General features: G+C 42.3%; 1 protein-coding gene across 4 annotated transcripts in view; it reads left to right on the top strand.

Moving 5' to 3' along the window:
* The window catches only part of Satb2 (SATB homeobox 2), a 175,892-nt gene that overhangs the window by 133,746 nt on the left and 21,721 nt on the right, over positions 1–20,425 (top strand). For all 4 annotated transcript variants that reach the window (XM_021652329.2, XM_060368375.1, XM_021652335.2 and 1 more), the window contains one exon: positions 6,283–6,480. In XM_021652329.2, the coding sequence (XP_021508004.1) occupies positions 6,283–6,480 (198 nt within the window). The remainder of the gene's footprint in view (positions 1–6,282; positions 6,481–20,425) is intronic.

The following is a 20,425-nucleotide window of genomic DNA, read 5'->3' as shown; positions in this document are numbered from 1 at the left end:
CCTAGAGGAGCGGAAGGGTGGTGCGACTTCCTGCTTAGGAGCTGGAGCTCACTCACCAGTATCCCGGCTTCCTGCCCACCCCGAGACACATTGGAAACAGGGTGGGGGGTCATCACCATGACAAGGCCCTGCCTGCTGGGATCACCAGGGGCAACATTTGCTTCTTTTGTTGGAGACCAAAGAAAGCCATGAGCTTGTGTTCAGTAACAGTTTGTATTTATTCTGGAAAATTTAGAGCTGTTGAGGTAGGAGCACTGAGAACCTATGTCTGATCCCCAGGACCCACATAGTGTAAGGAGAAAATCCATGAGTTATCAACCTCTGACCTCCACACATGTAAGAGTGCACATGCGCACACACACTGGCTTAAGGCTTTCCACTTCCTCCCTCTGCCTTCCCAGTGCTGGAATATTGTTGTTGTTGTTGTAAGTAAGAGGACAGGAGGAATGGTAGACCTGCTAGTCCTAACCACCTGTCCTGTCTTGATTCAGGGAAATTAGCAACCCCATACACGGGCATTTCAGTACCATGGACAGGACTCTACGGACAGCTCCTCGTCTGCTGGGCCCCCTTCATCTCCCTTATCACTTAGACCCACGGTTTAGAGAGTAAATTCAAACTCATGTCTGATGAAGTCCCCCTCAAGCTAGGCCTTATTAATGTTCCATCCATGTTGCGGTCATTTGAACACTTTCAGCCTGTGGTAATTAAGAGCTGAAATAGATACTGCCATTCTCCATTTTGCTTTGTCCCAGGAAAACTGTAAGGACCTTCCAATGTGAGCAGTAACGGCAAGCTCACACCAGTGCACACATACAAAGAAAGTGTTCAAAAGGGTAAAAGCAGATTGTTAAATGGTTGGTTTGGTGTTGGTGATGCATACCATTCATTGTAGAGTCAGCCTCCCAAATGACGTAGCTCAGGCAGGACGCCCTTCACCATCAGGTCGTGTAGGTTTTGTTGACCATCCAACCATGTGGTCTCAGTATGAACAAAAATGGTATTAGGCTAAGTGGTGTACTTGACCACCTCCCTACCCACTAAAGATGCCATGCTAAATAGAAAAGAGTGTGACAAGAAAAGAAAGAAGGGTTAAGAGTTAATTCTCTGTCTTATCAGTTAAAATGCCTTCAGTAGCTCCCTGAGGCTATAGCATTAGGATGAGATGTCCCATATTGGTGATGTGAGCTTGCTAGGGCTGCTTTTGAACATTTGTGCTCCTCTTTATCAAGAGCTGACTTTGAGATGACAAAATAGTCCCCGTGTGCTACTTTCTCTATGACCCAGTAGCATCAGTCCAGTCTAACTAGCACCTGCATGGCATCTACTGTGTACGAGGAGTACCCCACTCTAGTGATCAAGGAGCATGACCTTGCTATTGATTGCCTTCAAGAAGAGGCCAGCCTTTCTGATGAAGGTATAGCCCCCCTCCCCTTCTGCTCAGAGATCTGGGCAGAAGACATCACGCTAAAGAGGGTAGCGTGGCAAAGCATGGAGGTGGGAATATGAATGTACCAAATGTCTTCAGGGACTGAGTAATTTCCTGTGGCTGGAGAATAGGGTCACCCAGGGGAATTGCTGAGGAGTGAGCAAACAGGAGTAACTTGCTCTTCTCACTGCCTCTTCCAATGGTCTTGCACTGTGAGCTACTGGTTGCTTCCTTCATGGAACTCATCAACAAACCGCTCTTTTCTAAAAGATAGACTGTGAATTACTTGTCTTCCAAAAAGAATTGGAAGGACATTTTTTTTTTCAAGGAGCACAGAGTCCTAATACATTTATAGCATGATTTGCTTTGTAAATTTAGGATGGCAACTGACTCTCTCACACATGTGGGTCTTAAACAAATGATGTCTTCACTGGCTTGAGTGCCACCTCACCTGCAGTGTCGCAAAGGCTTGTCAGACTTGTTTCTCTACCAAGAGAAATTTGCTTAAGAGGCTAAGGAGACTGCTGAAATATAATGTTAATAAATACTATTTGCTTATGTGCTGAGTGTTAAGGAACTCATTAACCATTGGTTTCAAGGAAGCAGTCTTCAAAGTGGTGGCCCTTCACTGGCTTCTAACTGGAAAGGTGAATTCACTGGAATCACATACATGGGCTCCACGTGTATTCTCCCATGTAAGTTCTACTGGTCTCTGGAATTTTTTAAACTTCTTTTTAGAACTCATTTTAGACAGAGCAATGTTTAAAAAAAAAAAATAGTACCAGCAAAGCTGGTCTGGACCAATTGGCGCTTCCTAACACTAATATTAGGTGGTGAGTCAAGGTCATCTCTTCCTTGTATCTTTAAAATCTGAGGGCCTGATTTCTACCTGGTGTTCTTGACAGGAGCGAGATAACAGACCATAGATAGTAGAGCCTGGGGACACCATCGTTTTTTGTAAGGCGCCCCTTTAATACTCAGAGGCTTCAACAGAGCAGCTACTTACTCAGAGATCACCCAGTTACTTCAGGGCAGGGCAAGAACTGAGAAGTCAGATCTCTGGGCTGCAAATGTGAATGCTGTCTGCCATTCTAAACTGGGCTTGGACACTTGAAACATAGAATCCCAGTTTCTTAGACTATAAAATCTAACTGGACTGCATGAATAGTCAGCCAATCTCCAATCAGAACTTAAAATCAGACTAGGAGAAAAGCCATAGAGAAGGACCTAGGTAGGTGCTGCTGGGGGCCAGGAGACCAGATGAACTGTGTTAGTGTTTGAACATGAAAATTCTCCAGGAATGCTCCACATAATGCACGGGGAGCAACAACAAAAAACCCTACTTGAGAATTTTAACAGAAAAAGGAGATTTGTTTATTAATAATTCATGAGTTCCCATTGAACATGCATGACAGAAACAGTGCTATTCAATAGAGAATACAGTCATCTGTCACTGTTTTATTTGACATTTACACTTTTTTTTTTTTTTTTGCCCGATACTGCAAAACTTTCTTGGATGGCATGCAGAAATTATATAAATGAAGAAAAAAAAATCCCTACATAGGGACCCTTTATTTCTTCTGTGATGGGTTCGCTTACAGTTACACAGGTATACGTCCATGCAAGAGCACGGCACTTCTCGACACAATCATTAGCCACCACACAAGCAAATACGAGGCTCTATTGAGAAAACAGAGACCAGTGCCTAAATGGCCTCCTGGAGGGATGTTACGAACAAAAGGAGGATGGGTCGGATGGGAAGTGAGGAAGATAGCACGCGACTGTGTGGAACAAGTGAGTCCAAGTGAGGAGACAGCCAGTCATGGCTGCCGAGAAGAAAACTGGCCAAAACAAAAATGCATTGCCGTTTCAGATAAGAAATAAATATTTATAAATGGCATCGCAGGAGTCCTGCTGGTGGGAATATCAGCATTTTGTAGAGCAAATTAGAGTTAGGAGCTCCTCGCCACTCTGTGCTCGTGTGGGGCTCTCAACAAGCTTTCTGCTCCGTGGCTTAGTTATTATTTATAAAAATCACAGAACCAGCTGATACATTCATAAGCTAATTATTGAAGCAGCTGGGTACACATGGTGCAATATGGCCGAGGCTGTGAAGTATCACAGATTTCTTGGGGCCTGCTGTGGTGGGGGTGCACCGTTGAAGGCTCCATCCCTTAATCTGATCAGCCAAGCAAACACTTTGTGGGGAAACTAGATTAATAACCCTCTAAATACCATGAATGCGCTTCGTCTTCCAAACTGGGTTCCCTTAAACATGCCATTAGCTCAGCCCATCAGGGATTTGAGGAAGTTCTCTGCTGCCCTAAGAACAGGGCCTTGTTGGCTATATCCTTATGCCAGAAATTAATTTGGTTTGCTTATGTCTGCACACATAATCACACTTGTGTCTAATCCACTCCCTAATAGCTTCAAGGTCAAGACCTTGCATGTCAGTGGGCAAATTGAGCACCACACTTCTTAAAAGACCGATGGCAGACAGCACACAGTCCATAACGAGCCTATAGTGTTGTTGTAAGTGATTGTAATGAGTGCAGATTATAACAGCGCATATAAATCAAATGTGGCAATGAATGTTGTGTGAGACATTCCAAGTGTCATAAGTGGAGATACCACTCAGCTGTCACCTGTCTTCTTTCAAGCGGCAGCTTCCCACAATGCAGTTCATCCTTCCAGCAGAACAGCAGGTGCTGTCTTCCTTAAGGTCTGGCTATCTCCGAACTTCATCTTTTAACAGATGTAGGTTTTTGTTTTTATTTTCCACTCAGTGATTGGTCTCCATGCTACTGCCTCCCCTGGGAGATGTTAAACATACCTGTTTGAAACATTTGAAAGAGTTCACCAGAGACTTATTTGGTTCTGTCAAAAGACGCAGAAATGGGAGACTAATTTTTCCACAGATGGTTTATTTTCCATCCCAAGAATTCTTCCCTTTGTATAAAGAAACCCCCGAGAAAACACTTTGGGACCAAGAGATTTTTATTAAAGTATAATTTATTTTCTGGTAGTGATAAGAATTTATCTTCATTTTTCATGTGCATGGCACTTGAAAATTAACCATTACCTGTCTCTCGAGTTGAGCGGGGAGGGACTATGGAAATACTTGAAAAAACATTTCCAAGCAAATGATAAGATACCTTGTTTTCATTCTTCCTAACTCTCTAACTCTCCCAAGCTCCCAGTTTATTGCAAGAAAAGATCAGGTCTGCGCAAATGTGGCCTCTCACTTGTAAAAACAAGGCAGTGTTGTGTTACAGATTAGTTTATAAATCCCCAGTGGCTTCACAGTTCAGTGCCTACAGCTGCCGCACATGGGCCCGGGTTTTTGTCTCCTCTCGCTGCTGCAGCCGGCAGTTGAAGGGGAAAATGGAATGATCAGGTTATTAACATGGAGGCCGCGAGGAGGATGCCGCACAATGGGAACAGCTGGTGTTGCTGTCTTGGCTGATGCAGCGGAGATAATCAAATCTTGCCTTTTTGTGGGGGGTTAAAGGCAGAAGACACAGTGGAGAGTTAGACAAACAACAGCTTATGATATTATATAGGGTTTTTACGATGCGTACCAGGAGCTTTTCGTTGGCTTACAAGTGGTGATGGAGAATATGTCGAGGTTTGGGATTTGTTTCTCACCAAGTCAGTTGTATTCATGCACCTTTTAAGAAGAAGAAAAAAAAAAATTCTACCCTTTCGCAGGAGATGTAATGCGGGACAGTTCTTGTTTTTTTTAAAATTAGCAACGTAGCTCAGAAATGATGGGTTAGAAAGCTACTGGGTAAAATATTTTGACATGAGTCAGTGAGCGATGTTGACAGCCTCTGTATTATTTTCATATAAGCCATCATTTGCATTACATTTCCTTTCTCATGCAGTTGCAAGAGAGAGAGCATCCGGGTGACAGAGTTGGGACAAGGCATTTGCAGGTGCGGCACTTCCTGCAGGTGTGGCTCCGGAGGGATGGCGATGGCCAACGGGGCCTTGAGCTTAAGGCACCCATAGATGAAGCACATAGACCTTTGTTTTTTATTCTATCCAAGGCTGTTGTTTCAATTTGCAGGGTTACTAATGACTAGAAGGCTATTTCCTCCTTAGGACTCAGCGCTGTTGACGCCCAAGACATTATTTTTCCTATTTTTTTTTAATTTGCCATTTCATAATATATGCATGTTTATCTTTCCTCTCTTCTTAGAATAGAACACTAACCAGTTGGATAATTTGTAAAAAAATTATGGCTGAAAATAAAGATTCCTTCTTTGGAGATAGTGGGGAGTGGGAAGTTGGGTGTTGGGTAACTGTAATTTCATTTGTACATCTAGAAGACTCTGTTGTGTGGATTGTTAAGAACCTCATTGAGAATGTATTCTATGGGAATGTGTTTAGTAGGAATAAAGAGTCTTGGGGCCGGGGATGTAGCCCAGTAGGTAGGGTACGAGCACGCAGGAAGTCCTGAGTTTGAACACCCACTGGTTCCTTCATCCCATAAACAGGCATTAGAGCACAAACCTATAATCCCAGGACTTGGGAGTTGTAGGCAAAAGGATTAGGAGTCAAAGGTTATCCTTGGTTACACAGTGAATTTGAGGCCAGCCTGAGCTAATCTCAAAATAATAATAATAATAATAATAAAGTAAAAGATAAAAAGTATGAAGACTCTTGAACAATGGTGTAACTATCCTCATGGTCACTGTTTGGATTTAAAAGTTGGGCCATTTCAGTAGCTACTACAGTCTATTGGAGTAATTCTGACATTAAAAAAATGGTTTAGGGGATGTCAGCTGACTTGGAGTGTAGTTGCTCTATACCCTGCCGTCCTAGCTTACATGATCCCCTCTCTCCAGGGCTGGCTCTGTGAACTGCTTCGCTGGAAGGAGAACCCCAGCCCAGAAAACCGCACCCTGTGGGAGAATCTCTGCACCATCCGCCGCTTCCTGAATCTTCCCCAGCACGAGAGGGACGTGATCTATGAGGAAGAATCGAGACATCACCACAGCGAGCGCATGCAGCACGTGGTCCAGCTCCCACCGGAGCCTGTGCAGGTCCGTGTCTCCCCAACCCCGGGCTTAGAGAGGCTTTCTGCGGGCAGCAGCTGCCCAGGGTCAGGAGAGCACCTCCAGTGACGGCAGGACTGGTACCCTGTCTCTGAGGTCATGAAAAGTGCTGTGTGTGAGCTTCCACCCAGAAGAAAATGACGGGAAATTCAATGCCAATGGGAAAGCTCTCCTGACAGCAGATGCCATGAGCCTAGATTACACAGATACTAAATATAATGTCCTGATTCATTTTTTTAGCTTTTGTTTATTTCTGTATATGCACTTGCATGGGCATACACACGCACGCGCGCACACACACACACACACACACACACACACATACATTCCATAGCACAAGTTGATCAAAGGACAACTTGCAGAAATCAATTCTTGCCTTACACTATTTGGGACCTGGGGAATCCAACTCCAGTCCTTAGGCTTGTCATCAAATGCCTTTATCCTTTGAGTCTTTGACGTATCAGTTTTTTTTCTAAAACAAACAAACAAAAAAAAATTAGGTAAATTTTGGTCTAAAACTACAGGGAATATTTGATGAGTGGAAAGTGAAGAAATCACCTCCTCACCTGAGGAATTCCTATAGCTTGACTGAACCCCTGAGAGAAATTGTGAAAGATCCTCAGGATTTTAAGATGAGCTTGTGCTGCCTCCAGTTGCAGCTTTCACAAAACTTCCATATTTGGGTAGCATGATTTTTTGGCTTAGTTTTCCAATTTCATTGAAACAAATATTTCTTTTGAAAATAACTTGAGTTTAATGGTCTCCTTCTGAATCCAAAGTCAGTTACTTTCAAGACGTATCAACCAGTGTTATTGGTAGAGTTTTGCACATAAATTGGTTTGGCCCTGCAGCCCAATAACAGAAATCTTGACTGCTACAAAGGGGATCTTTTAGGACCTCTCTTTGACTTTGCTTCTATGAGGAAGAGAAAAGCCGAGGCAAGAATTCATGTGTGTGCACAGGTGTGTGAAGAATACAATAGAAGATGGTAATGAAGGAAGGATGGTGAGGTACAGTTTATGACACAGATGTAATAGAAGAGATGGTGAAGGGTGTGAAGAAATATCCCCCCAGCTGTGTGTCTCCTCTGTCTTTGCTCTGCTTTCATATGCCTGGGGAGTAGCCAGATGTGAAGGGGCCCATCAAACCACATTTTATCAAATATTGGCATCTCAGCCAAAGCTCTCATGCTTTTCTTTGTCATTTTCTTTGTTCCGAACCATGCTGTGACTGGTGGATTCATTCAGGCAGTGTCTTTCAAAGTTCTTGGCGAATCCAGGGCCCCTGGGCAGGAGGGTCATGGTTAATAAACAGCAGAGGCACTCGTTGAGGGAGGCCCAGCCACCGCCCTCATCCTCCTCTCTTGCCCCTGTCATGATCTTTTGCTGGCCAGAGCTTCATCCAACCACCAGGGAACCTCCCTGTGGATAATTAGACCAGTAGTATACTGAACCACAGAGAACAGTGGCTTCCAGACTTTTAATTTCTTCAAATTAAAGAGGGCTCAATATAGTTTACCAGCCTTTTAGTTTAGAAAATACATTGATTCGAATACTTCAGAGATGCTCCTGATCATTTGCAGCATCATTTCGTAATATCTCAGGTCAGTACTGTGGAATACGAAGCATATCCATAAAGATGCTCCAGATAACTGTAGACATTTGACCTTGTGAAAAACCATCACCCTTTCTTTTCTCATTTTGCTGTAACCTGGACCAGACTTCTGTTTTAAACCAATAGAACACCGAAGACTAAACTCAGAAACCAATGCCTGACTGCGTACTGCATAGGTGTTTATTCAAGGTCTATCTTAGTCCAGTGCAATAGCAAAGTTTTTTTTTTTTTTTAATTTTAGTCTTGCTAGTAGTGGCAAGTGGAACCATTTTAACCACATATCAGTGATGGAAGTAGAAACTCATAGGTTTGTGTTTTTGCTATTGTTGTTTGTTTGTTTTGGCTTTTGGCGACAGGGTTTCCCTATATAGCTCAAATTTGAGATCCTCCTGCTTTAGTCTTCCAGGTGCTGAGATTATAGACATGTGTCATCATGCCTAGAAAGACAAATTTGAAGTAACACCATGAAGAGCCATTATCTTTTGATAGTAGCTCTCACACCAGACTTGTCTGGACTCCTGTCCAGACATCATCATCTGTGTGGCCCAGTATTTAGCTAGATAGGGGAATATCCAGTTCAATAGTCATACAGTCAACCAGTCTCCGAAAACTAACTCTCAGCCAGGCAGCTGATTCAGTAGTTTGTAAAAGTAACTTTTATTCATCTGTTTCAAATGTCATCTAGGAGGCTGACTGCTTCCATCTGCTAACCTAGGTCTAGTCCTGGAAGCCTCTGGCCTCCATACAATCTAATGTAGGTCTGGAATGTTTTCAGCCTCTGAGACTTACTGCTGAATAAGCTTCCCATTTCTAGCTCTTTCTGAACTCTGACTGGCTGGTTCGACTCAGCTGTTCTGACTCAAAACTCCTCTGCAAGCTGACTGATTTAAACTGGCCTCTCTCACCTTCTGAGTGAATTGCTCTGCCTGGCCTCATACTAACTTTGACAGTATGTTCTAATCTTCTGGCTTCTTCTCATTCACCTGTGTCTAGCTTAGAGTCTCTTCACCCTGTCTCTGCAAAGCTCTCCCTGTAAAGCTGCCTCCTCCCTCTCCCCGGACGCTACTCTAAGTCCTCCTTTTCCTCTATGTCCCTTGAGAATTGGACATATCCTATTCTGTCAAATCTTTCTCTGACTCCCTTCTTTGTCTGCCACCCAATTGGTTGTCATTCTGAGAACATCTATGCTTCTTTCTATAAACTCATTTTATCTTCACTGTTTGGGATAAAAGGTGTGCTTGAAGGGTGTGTCGGTGTTCCAGCCAGAGGGATGAAAGGTGTGTGCTACGGGCATGTCTGCATTCCAGCCACATTGCTGGATTAAAGTCCCTCTACAGTTGCTCTCTTGTGTTTCAAGTCAGACCTGGAGTGTACTAACCAAAGTTAATAAATAAGCAAAATCAGCCTTTGCAGTTTTTTATGTTGACTTCCGGAATTACTAAGACAAATCCACATACTTTCTGGAAGTTTTTGTTTTTTTTTTTTTTTTTTTTTTTCCTATCACACAGCTATTAGCTAAGGAATTACAAACTAGGTAATTTTACAAACAAGGAAATTACCTTGTTTGTAAATTCCTCCACACTGAATTTGCCCTTGATCTTCCCTCCCACTAGGTGTAAAACTTGAGCCACCCTGTGAGTGACAATGCTTTGATGAGTTTATGATGTCAGAAAAATACAAAGCTATGGATTAATTATTTATTACATTCACAATATTAAAAAATGAGGAAAAATAACTGGAAACCGCTGGCAATACTCTTAAAACTGGAGAATGCAACCTGCACAGCCTCTGTACGTGGTAGAAAACTATTTTGAGATATACCAAACTGTGATGACTATGTCTGTAGCTGAGCAGACTCCAGGACACTGGACCTAAGAGTTGGGATTTAACTTGTATCCTCCTTATCACCTTCAAATTTTAAAAGATAGGTGTGCGCACATGTTTTGGGAATTTTAAATTTCATCAGTAAGCTTACTATTGTTTTAGCAATGCTGCATTTTGTCTAATTGGGTAGGAAATATGCCATCACTAAATCATTAAGGATGAACGAAGCTGGTGATGGATTGGAGCTTCTCACATAGACAGCACAGTAAAATACAGAGGGGTCTCCTCTTGGTGGTCATGGAAGAATAGCATTTAATTTTATCATGTAATTGGGTATTCTGTTCTCCACTTTTTATTAAATGAGGAGGATTGGAGAGTTTCAGGTATAACAACATAGGTGGTTCTGTTGACCTGGGTGCAGTAGGTCCACTGTCTCCATATTTAGGTAGAGTTTTCTGTGGAGGTCCTTCTGATCATACTAGTTGTTTGGAGACAGAGGTTAAAAGTGTGCCACAGTCTTCTGTGCATTGGCAATGTATTTCTTTTAGGATCATAAAGATTTTAAAACCTTAAACCCACAATTAAAAATTGAAAGATTCTATATAATATCCAGAGAGTCAGAGGATGTGGTCCACCAGGCTCAGGAAGTCCCACATGGCCAAAGCTGCACCATTTCCTTGGGCACCCAGGTACCATCATGTCATTCTATCCATATCTGCCACACCCTGTGCATTCATACACACGCCTGTTCCCCTTCGTTAATGTAAACTCTGATTCATTATATCTCTGCCGCTGTTTGATCACCTGACCCTGGTAGCCACATTTCCATATCTGAAGCTGCTGTACCAAAGCCATGATGCCTATAATTATTTATTTTTTTTCTACACGCCACTTACTTTTGTTAGTTCTTTGAGAATATCACACAATATGTTCTGATGGGTATAACTTAACCTAACCCTTTACTTGTTGGGTGATAAGCATATTTTTGATGGAATTTCCCATGAGAGATGAATCAAGGTTACAGTTAAGACTGTACTGAGCTTAGGGCCATGAAGAAATGTTGTCAGCTCCAGACTTATTCATGATGGAAGGACAATGTGCCTCTTCCTTGGAACTCGTATTTTCCCAGGGAACATGTAATTTTCAGTCATATCGAGTTACATGGCTTTATTAGGTTTCTTGTGGGTATTCTAAGTCTCTTTAGCCAGTTAAGCCAGCTGAGTAGAACTGGCTTTAACTCTGAACACACTTTCTAAAGCCATATACAGCCCATGTGCACAGTAAGAGGTATATTGTCCCAAGGGACAAAAGACAGTAAGCATATCTCTGGCATTAAAATTTTATGGGGAGAGGAGAAGTTTTAGGAAAATATGTTTTAGCAAATGGAAATCCTTAACTTAAAATTAAAAAAAATGGTACATTCATATATTAGTACCAACTACACTTCACAATTGAAAAAACTGGAATAACCATTGAGTCTTGACTGAAGCCAGGATCACTGGCCGAATAAAAACACATGCCGGAATCCTTATGGAAGAAGAGGGAGATAGAAAGACCTGGAGGGGACAGGAACTCTACAAGGAGAACAACAGAGCCAAAATAATTGGGCCCAGGGGGGCCTGCATAGACTGACATTCCAACTAAGGACCATTCATGAAGAGGACCTAGATCCCCTGCTCAAAGGAAGCCCACTGGCTGCTCAGTTTCCAAGTGGGTTCCCTAGTAAGGGGAACAAGGGCTGTCTCTGACATGAACTCAGTAGCTGTCTCTTTGATCACCTTCCCCGGGAGAGGTGTAGCCTTGCCAGGCACAGAGGAAGAGGGTGCAGCCAGCCCTGATGAGACTTGATAGGCTAGGGTCAGATAGAAGGGGAAGAAATCCTCCCCTATCAGGGACTATGGAAAGGGCATAAGGGAAAAAGGGGGAAGGTGGGTAGGACTGAGAGGAGACCAGGGAAGGACTGCAGAGGGGAATAAATTGCAAAGTGAATAAATTGTAATAAATAAATATATAAGTAAAATTAAATTTTAAAAAAAAAAAAGAAAAGGAAAACACAGGTACTCTTTGGCATCCGTTCTTGCCCCTGACCACACTTCTCTCTGAGTGTAGCGGAAAAGGAAGGACATTGCTTGTTCAATGGCTGGTCCCTTAGCAGAGTTGCATGGGGAGCGCGCACCAAATTGCTTGTATTGGTGGAGTCTGGGCTTTCCTGTTTTGTGGTGTTTCCACTGCAGTGTTTCCAAGGGCTGTTTCTAAGCTCAGGAATTTGGAGCTAGTTGCATTATGGTTTCCTGGCAAGTGCTTGTTTTAAAATTCAGTGCTGCACATTGAGTAAGAATGTGAGACCTGATAGTGATGACCGTACACCATCATTGTGCCCTTTGCTAGTCTGGACTCAGATTGTTCTTAGCATCCTCTAAGCCACAGCCTTCTTCCCTTTCTTCCTGCTGCTGGTAGCCACCAGTGGGATATTTGATTGTGGCTGGAAACATTTTTTATTGTTTCAATTTGAGGATGCTACTGGTGTCTCAGTAAATGCTGCCAGATACCCGACAATATGTTAGGCCATCCCCTAAACTAGACTTGGATGACGTGATGATAGTGCCAGAGTTGCAGTTTTTGGTCTGCCATCAGCACCCCACCTGTAAAGCAGACATTGTAGCTCCAGGCTGATTCTGGATTTCTCTGTATTTGAAACCCAGTATCAATAATAACGGTGATACTTCTGCCTTCTTCTCCTCTTCCTCCCTTTTCTACTCCTCCTACTTCCTCTTCTTCCTTCTCCTCTGTCTCTTCCTCATCAGTCCTCTCCATCCTCTTCCCCTTCTTCCTCCTCCTCACCCCATCTTTCTTCCTTTTTCACTGGCGGCAATTAATCTTTTTGAAAATCAGGCTTTCCAAATGTGAGATTTTAAAATCTTATCATCTGTACTCATTGTGAAAAACCGAGAGAATGGTTGGTCTTTATCTACTTGGGAAGATGAGAAACTGAAGTTTTAAAAAGTTGAATAACTTGCTCCAAGTGATAACTTGAATTTCACATCTGTCTGCCTTCCAAGTCTGACTTTTATTTTTATGTTGCAAGGCAACACTTCCTGAATACCGACTGTTAGCTGTCTTGTACATAGCTTTATTTTATTTTATTTTATTTTGGTACGTAGATTTTTTTAAATTATTCAGCTGATTAGGTTTAGATTTGTAAGCTTTTCTTTTTACAGGCCACACAGAACAGTGAAACTTGTAACTTACTGGTGTGATGTCAAAGACCTGAGGTCCATGAACTTTCCCCTTGTCATCAAGCTGCATTTGAGAGAACCTGGAATGTGACTTTTGTTGCTAGAGCTTAAGATTCTGTGAGCATGGAGCAAGATATCCTGCCTTCCCACTCTCGTTGGGTAGACTATCTTGATATATGAATTTGCTTCCAAAAGAACAGCTTCTAGGAAAATAAATAGATAAGCCAATTAATTAATTAAGGATGTTTGCAAATTCTCTAACCAGGTTACTACGATTGCTTTTCCATCTTGGGCTCATTCCAAGCTCCTATGTAAACCTGCTGCTTGAATAGAGTTTCAGTTTTCAGTCTTCACTGTGGTATTAAGGAGCTGTGGCAGTGAATTCTTGCCCTATTTAATATGCTGGGGCAGGTGGGTACAAAAAAGCTGGTCCTCTCGAGGAGGATTCTTGATTTCTGTGTTACCAGTTAGGGTTTCAATGTGTCTACTTTTAAAAAATGTGTTACACAGGAACATAGAGGAATTTGCCATTCTTTAGCTAGGAGTTCTTTTGATTGTGGGAGACTGGTGTTTTCCTTTTTTGTTTACAGTCCTAACTATACTGAAACATTCTCCCCCAGTGGAATGTCAGTTTCTTAGGGTCTATAGTCAGAGGCTTCCACAGCTGCTATAGGCTTTTTTTTTAGTATACATTTGAGAAAGGAGGCCCGCTTGCTTTGACTAAATTTAAAGTTTTGTTAAAGTCTTCTGTTGCCTTATGAGATATATAAGTCTGTGTTTGCTTTGTTTGGAAACACAGTAGAAGAAACAGTGAAGAACGTTACGGAAACCCAGGCATAGTGTGGTTTGCTGTGTCGAGGGCAGAACAGTGTCAGCAGGGACAGCTCATGGATTTGCTTCACTTCTCGTCTTTAACACTGCCCCTCCCCATGCCAGGCTTCTTCTCTTTAACAGCCTTTCCTCCTAATTGTCACCCGTTCTCCCTTTGTGGCCTGTATTTCTCTACTTTGTCAGCTCTGTGTGCTAGTCAGAGTTTCTCTGAATTCTAATGTTTCCCCTCAGAACCCGAGCCTGCCTTTGTGCCCAGCTCTATGGCAAGATGTTTCCCTGGGCCTCTCTCAAGCGGGCTTACTTTGTTCACTCCCTAGTTGCTACTTTAGATTACTCTCAAAAGGAAATTGACCTGTCCACTTTATTCCCCTGAAGACAGGTTTCTTGGCTATGAATATCCAACCAGTACCACAGATGCTTGACTCGAAAGGCACTAACTACATTAGAATGCATTTGGAAGAGCCTTCTTGGGCAAAGTATCACAGCCTCAAGAATAATGGGAAGTATGAAAGCAATGGGCCAAGGACTACTCATAAGTGACATGTAAATGGCTGACTCTTTAGCCAGAAAATCAAAGTCACACTTAGGAGAGTATGGCCCTTGGTCCTTGGGACTCCTTTTTTTTTTTTCTTTTTCTTTCTTTTTATTTTGTGAGAATAGATGTTTTGCAGGTATGTATTTTGCAAGGAGAATGTTGGGCCTATGAATGGGTACTGGAAAACCAGTGATAGAGGGAGGCTACAAGTTCAGTGTGTTGGTGTGTCCATGTCCCTGTCTTACCCCCTACCCCCTTTCATTGCAGTGTTCCTGGCATTTTCTGTATACATCTTTGTATACATGAAAAAAAGAAAAAGAAGCTTAAACTGTACTGAAAAGCATAAAGCTTTTCTTTTAAGGGTTACTATGGAATCTGTTAAGGTCAGTTCGGGACTGTCCGCCTCTCCTTCCATCCTTCCTTCCTTTCTTTTTGATAATGTAAGATGATTTGTTTTTTATTTTTTTCAACCTGAGAGCATAGAGAGAAATGGCTTATAAATTTGTAGATAGGACAAACTGATCAAATGTAAATGACACAGCAGTGAGAAAGAGAGGCATGCAAGTGTATCGAGGTGTCCTTTCCTGCCTCCCTCCTATAAAGGGAGCAATGATTAACTCAAGCTGAAATGAAGACTCTTGTACATACTGACTAGTCACTGTTCTAATCCCAGCCTTCCTTACAAGGTTTCACCCAAGAACAGGAAAATACATTACTTTATACTTCCCAAGATGTCTACCAAAATGTAGAAGATCAAAAATGGCTGGTAAACCTGTTCTCAAAGTGCAGATTACTGAGCGATCCCAAAGAACAGTTGCTTTTATTCCTGCATTTCATTTCTACATTCAACAAATATTAACTCCTTCTGTGTGGCAGGTATTCTTCTAGGCGCCACGTACATAAAAGTGAAGACAGTGTTCACATGTATTGAAGAGTTTCCCTTTGCCCAACATGCATTTCTTTCTTTACTTTTTTTCTTTAAAAAAAAGATTTATTTATTTATTATGTAGCACAAGATGTATTTCAAACAGACTTTCTTCTGGGCTCCTTCACCTGAACCCAAGATGGCACACGGGTCCTCTTTACTGGTTTGTTCCACAGGGAATGGTAATCTCTTTGCTTCAGGTCTTTCCCCCTTCTCTCTCTCTCTCTCTCTCTCTCTCTCTCTCTCTCTCCCTCCCTCCCTCTCTCTCTCTCTCTCTCTCTCTTTCTCTCTTTCTCTCTTTCTCTCTCTCTCTTCAGAATGAATCTAGTAGCAACTCTGAAATATACTGAGCCCCTCAGGAATGACATTACCTCACACGCAAACACACACAAAGGCTGTTTGAAGGTGTGAAGCAAGCAGACATTTTGAGTCGATTATATAGTCCTAAGTGATTTCCATAGCTCTACAAAAATCACATGTGCTGATTAGTAATCAAGTGGTGTTTTTAAAAATGGTTTTGATGGAAAACAGATGGGTAAATAAGTATGTCTACCCCACCCTTAATTTATCCCTGACCACACAGACACTTTTTTTGTGTCTATATCCTGGCTGTATTCATTCTTACCACCCAGAGTGACTTCTCCAACCTTGTTATTTGGCACTGTGGAAGGGCTAGTTCCTTGTCAAGGTGCCAGGCAAACTGCCTGGCTCATTGGGCATGCTTTGACCAAAGCTGTGGCCCTTAAGAGGTTTGTGGTGTAAACTAGTCCCCTCTGTATTGAGCTGTTACGTAGAAAATCGCTTTGGGAGTGCCAGTCCACATTTTCTCCTTTCCGTTTCTACGGGAGTGCTTTTCATGCACAGGCAATTGTTGATTTGAAGATTTCCTCTTCACAGAAGACACACAGGGCAGTCTGCAGAGAAGGGCTTTCCCAGGTGGGAGGTTCCTACCAACTGCCTGTCCATTAGCACAAGGTGACAGTTTCACATATTTTTGTTTAGGACTCATTCCTCAGATAAGGTCACAAATCCTGGAGATAATTGCAACAGAAGTGACAAAGAAGCAGGCTGGAAGGTCAAGCCCAATTTTCTGAGAGTTTAAGAAGTGTGTCCTAGGAACTCCATAGAATCAACAAAACCGCTCCATAAAGTTAAATCTTGAAATATTTCCAAATATGCCCAAATGGAAGGGGTAGTGTGCTTCCCCACCCCCCTTTTTACATTTTTATAAATTGTCAAGGGACTTTGTTTAACCAGACCATGGAACAATGGGTCTGCTGCACTCATAAGGTGAGTGTAGAGGTAAGGAGGAAATCCCCACCCAAAAAATCCCCCAGAACTCAGATTTGAAAGTCGTGGGCCAAGGCTGTGAGTTCTGAGATTACAGCGGCTGCTGAAATATTTTTGGGAATAGTGATAATCACCCTAATCCTGTAATTGAGTGTAGCTGAAATGAGATGGCATTTTGTTGGAGGTACCTGAGAAATATAATAAACTCTGAGTAGTAATATTTGGAAAAAAAACTGTTTATTTTCTGTGTATCAGTGTGTTCTCTGCACGTGTGTCTGTGCATGCCTAGTGCCATCGGAGGCCAGAAGAATTGGAATCCATGGAGCTGGAATTATAGACAGTTGTAAGATACCATGTGGATGCTGGGAATCGATCCCAGCTCCTCTGCAAAAGCAACAAGTGTTTCTAGCCGTTAAGTCATCTCTCCAGTCCCCTGAGTATATTGTATTAATCGTAATTAAGGATGAAGAATATAACTTGTACTCGAGAGAGTCCAGAGTTGAGTTGAGGGTGGTGTCAGTGTGTGGTTTTCCAGCGGCATATCTGAGCACTACCTGAGCTCTATGGTCTGCTTGTTACACTGTTATTTTGAGACAGGTCAAAAGACTCAGCAGTCTGGTGTCTCCTGACCTTTCTATATTTTAAAGTCCTTTAAAAGTCATCGTAGTTCAGTGACACTGTGGCCGAGGAAAATTGATTAGCAGCTGCCGCTGCTGCTTCTTCTCTTCCTTCTTCTTCATGCTTTCACTCTTAAAAATCAAATAGCTGCATCAACTTCTTGATAACCACTAGAAGGTTGGCTGTTTTGAGATTGTGGGGTTGTGAGGCCGTGCAGTGACTGAGCTTGGATATCTTTTTAATATCCAATATTAAACAGGCACTTGAAGCAGCAACATGTGGCAACTCATGGACTTAAAGGAAAATATTAACCAGTCTTCAGACAAGAAATGTATTTTTAAAAAGGTTATTTTGTCCCATAGTTCTAAAGGCTCCCAACTAAGAAGTGGCCCCATCACTTAGGCTGACCAGCTGGAGCAACAAAGGGAGGGGAGAAGCAGATTGCTTACTTCATAAGCCAAGAAGCAGAAAAGAGAGAAGACAGGGTTTCCCCCAGGAGCTTTGGAGTACACACCAACAGTGACCTAAGACCTCGCATGAGGCTCCGTCTCCTTCAGCTTCCACTGCCTCCTATTAAGCATCACCCTGGGGACCTAGCCTTTAACACATGCATGGGCCTTTGGAGTTCACTCATGCAAATCATGGCATTTTCCAAATATTTACTGTTTTCTGCATGCTTGTTGCTACCTAGGACTTTTATGCATGATTTCAGGAACTAAAGTGTCTTATGAAAAGAATGAAAATTATCCTCTCCGTCAGTGGACATTTGGCCCAATGAGAGAACAAAGAAAATAACCAACTACCATATTTATAAATTGTTGAACACAAGATAGGTGATTTCGGAGGCTCTTTATTTGATACATTCATTCTTTGATTTGTTTCATCCATTTCATTTCAATGAGTATCAAAAGCAAAACAAAAATTAAAAAAAAAGACCCACTGCTTCTGGGAGATTCATGTGCATAGGGAAAGAGCATTAGTAAGGATGTAACGACTCCAAACAGCATCCGTGAAACTCTGACCCAGTCACTTTGCTTGTGATGGAGAACTGGAACTAAGGCAGGAGAAAACCAGCACCGAGTTTGAAACTCCGAGCCTAATCTACCTACAGTGGTCTCTCTTCAACTGTTTCTGCTTAGTGTAGAAATCTAATGTAGCTGGAAACTGCTGCTGATTTTTATGAAGTGGAAGTCTGGAAGTTCCTCTTGTAATGATAGAAAAGCACAGATCCAATTAAAGTAAAACTGCCAAAGTTCTGACATTTGTTTATTTTATTATTACTTGGCTTGACCCTAGAAATGGGCCAATCAAGCAACCTGTCTAGGCTAACAACCCCAAGGCCACAAGTCCAGTTTCCTCACGAGTTGTTTTGCAATCAAATTTACTGCAAATCACCTTTTGATATACAATCTTTTGTGGAATTATCTATTGCATGGGAGTCATCCTTTCATCTCTCCCATTTGGCATTGGGAAAATGGCAGCTAATTCAGCCCAAAGCAAGGGGACTCCTGATACAAAGGCCAGGAAGCAGCATGTGGGCCATCAAAGGAGGGATGTGCTATCACTTTCCACAATAGAGTCAGGGTTCCCTGTAGTAAGTCTATACCAGCCGGTTATATTTTCAGGAATTTGGGAGGCTTGTTGGTACACCTTTGAGAGCATAAAGCCCGCCATGGTGGCCATACTTTGAGAACTTGCCAAGGAGTCCACTGGGACTGTTAATTCCAGGGAGCCAATCTTTAAACACTCTCCAATACAAAACCGAATAAATGCTAGTTAACTTCAGAAAAGAATAAAATAAAAACTTCTTGGTCACTCACATCTTCATTTTTAGAAATAAAATTTGTCAAACACCGTGATTTATTTATTTTAAAAGTTGGCTATTTCTGAAACTGAGTAACATCAGAAACCAAGACACCAGAAAGTATTTATGTAAATAGCAGTGGTTTCTACATATTTCTCCTTTTCAGGGTTTGCCTGTGTCCATGCTGATGGCTTACCTGGCTATCTGCTTGTGTTCCCCGGGCAAAATTCTGTCTCATGAGGAGCTCATAGTCTGCCATTTCTAAAACATTCAAAGAGTAGAAAATAGGAACAAATTGTCCTGGCAGAATTGCTATTTTAGGCAAGACAATCTGAGAGCAGGTATCATTTAAAGGTTCATGTTTGAAAGAAATCTACATTTGAGTACTTGATATAAAATAAAAACCTGCCCACGAGAGAGAGGCCACACCGGTGAAGAGAGGCAGCAGTGCTAACACATTTGTTCCCTCCATATTGAACAGAAAAGCAGATTGTCTGATTCTTTGGCTTGTGAAACATACTCGGAATCAGATGTCCCATCCTGACCTCTTAGCTGACAATTGTTTGATCTATCTTCATACCAGATGTACCGATTAACCAGGACAAGCATCTTCTTGTCACTTTATGTGCAAGAAGATAGCCAATGTGCTCTGCCATCCCAGAATGGAGCTGGAAGTGGGCGAGAGGAGGCCTGAGCTCCAGCCATCAGGACGCGTGCCCACGTGCATCAGAGGAGTGCATTACACCACATGGACATGCCGTGTCCTTACTGCTTCGTGTCGCCATTCCTCAAATACAGAACGCGTCTGTGATCGGTTCTTATTGCATGTCATATTCATCTGCACTTGCAGCATTTCAAAGCCTAGTCTGAAACATCTTGGCACAGATGGAAGAGCACAGTCACTTCTAAGTTCCAAAGCTACAAAGACACAGACCAGACATCTGATATTAATAAATAGCTTGGGTACAGGGAAGATTAAAAATCAGGTTATTTATTTAGAAAGTCGAAAGTCTACATTTGTGATTATTATTCTGTTCTTGAAAGGAAGTAGGTGTTCTGTTTAGGGGTTTGCTTCTTTTTTCTCTCGTCCTCACATTTCCCCCTTCTCCCCCTTTCTTATGTTTTGAATTAAAATCTAAAGACAGCCTGCAAGGCTGTATATATAACTGCAAGAAGGATGTGGTGAATCACAGCGTGGTTTGTGATCTCAGACATGGTGGTGTCAGAGATGGAAGACCAAATGGCGAGCCCCTAGC

The sequence above is a fragment of the Meriones unguiculatus genome, chromosome 15 (genome assembly GCF_030254825.1).
Source record: "Meriones unguiculatus strain TT.TT164.6M chromosome 15, Bangor_MerUng_6.1, whole genome shotgun sequence".
NCBI classification, from domain to species: Eukaryota; Metazoa; Chordata; class Mammalia; order Rodentia; family Muridae; genus Meriones; species Meriones unguiculatus.
This window is presented reverse-complemented; position numbering and strand designations above follow the sequence as displayed.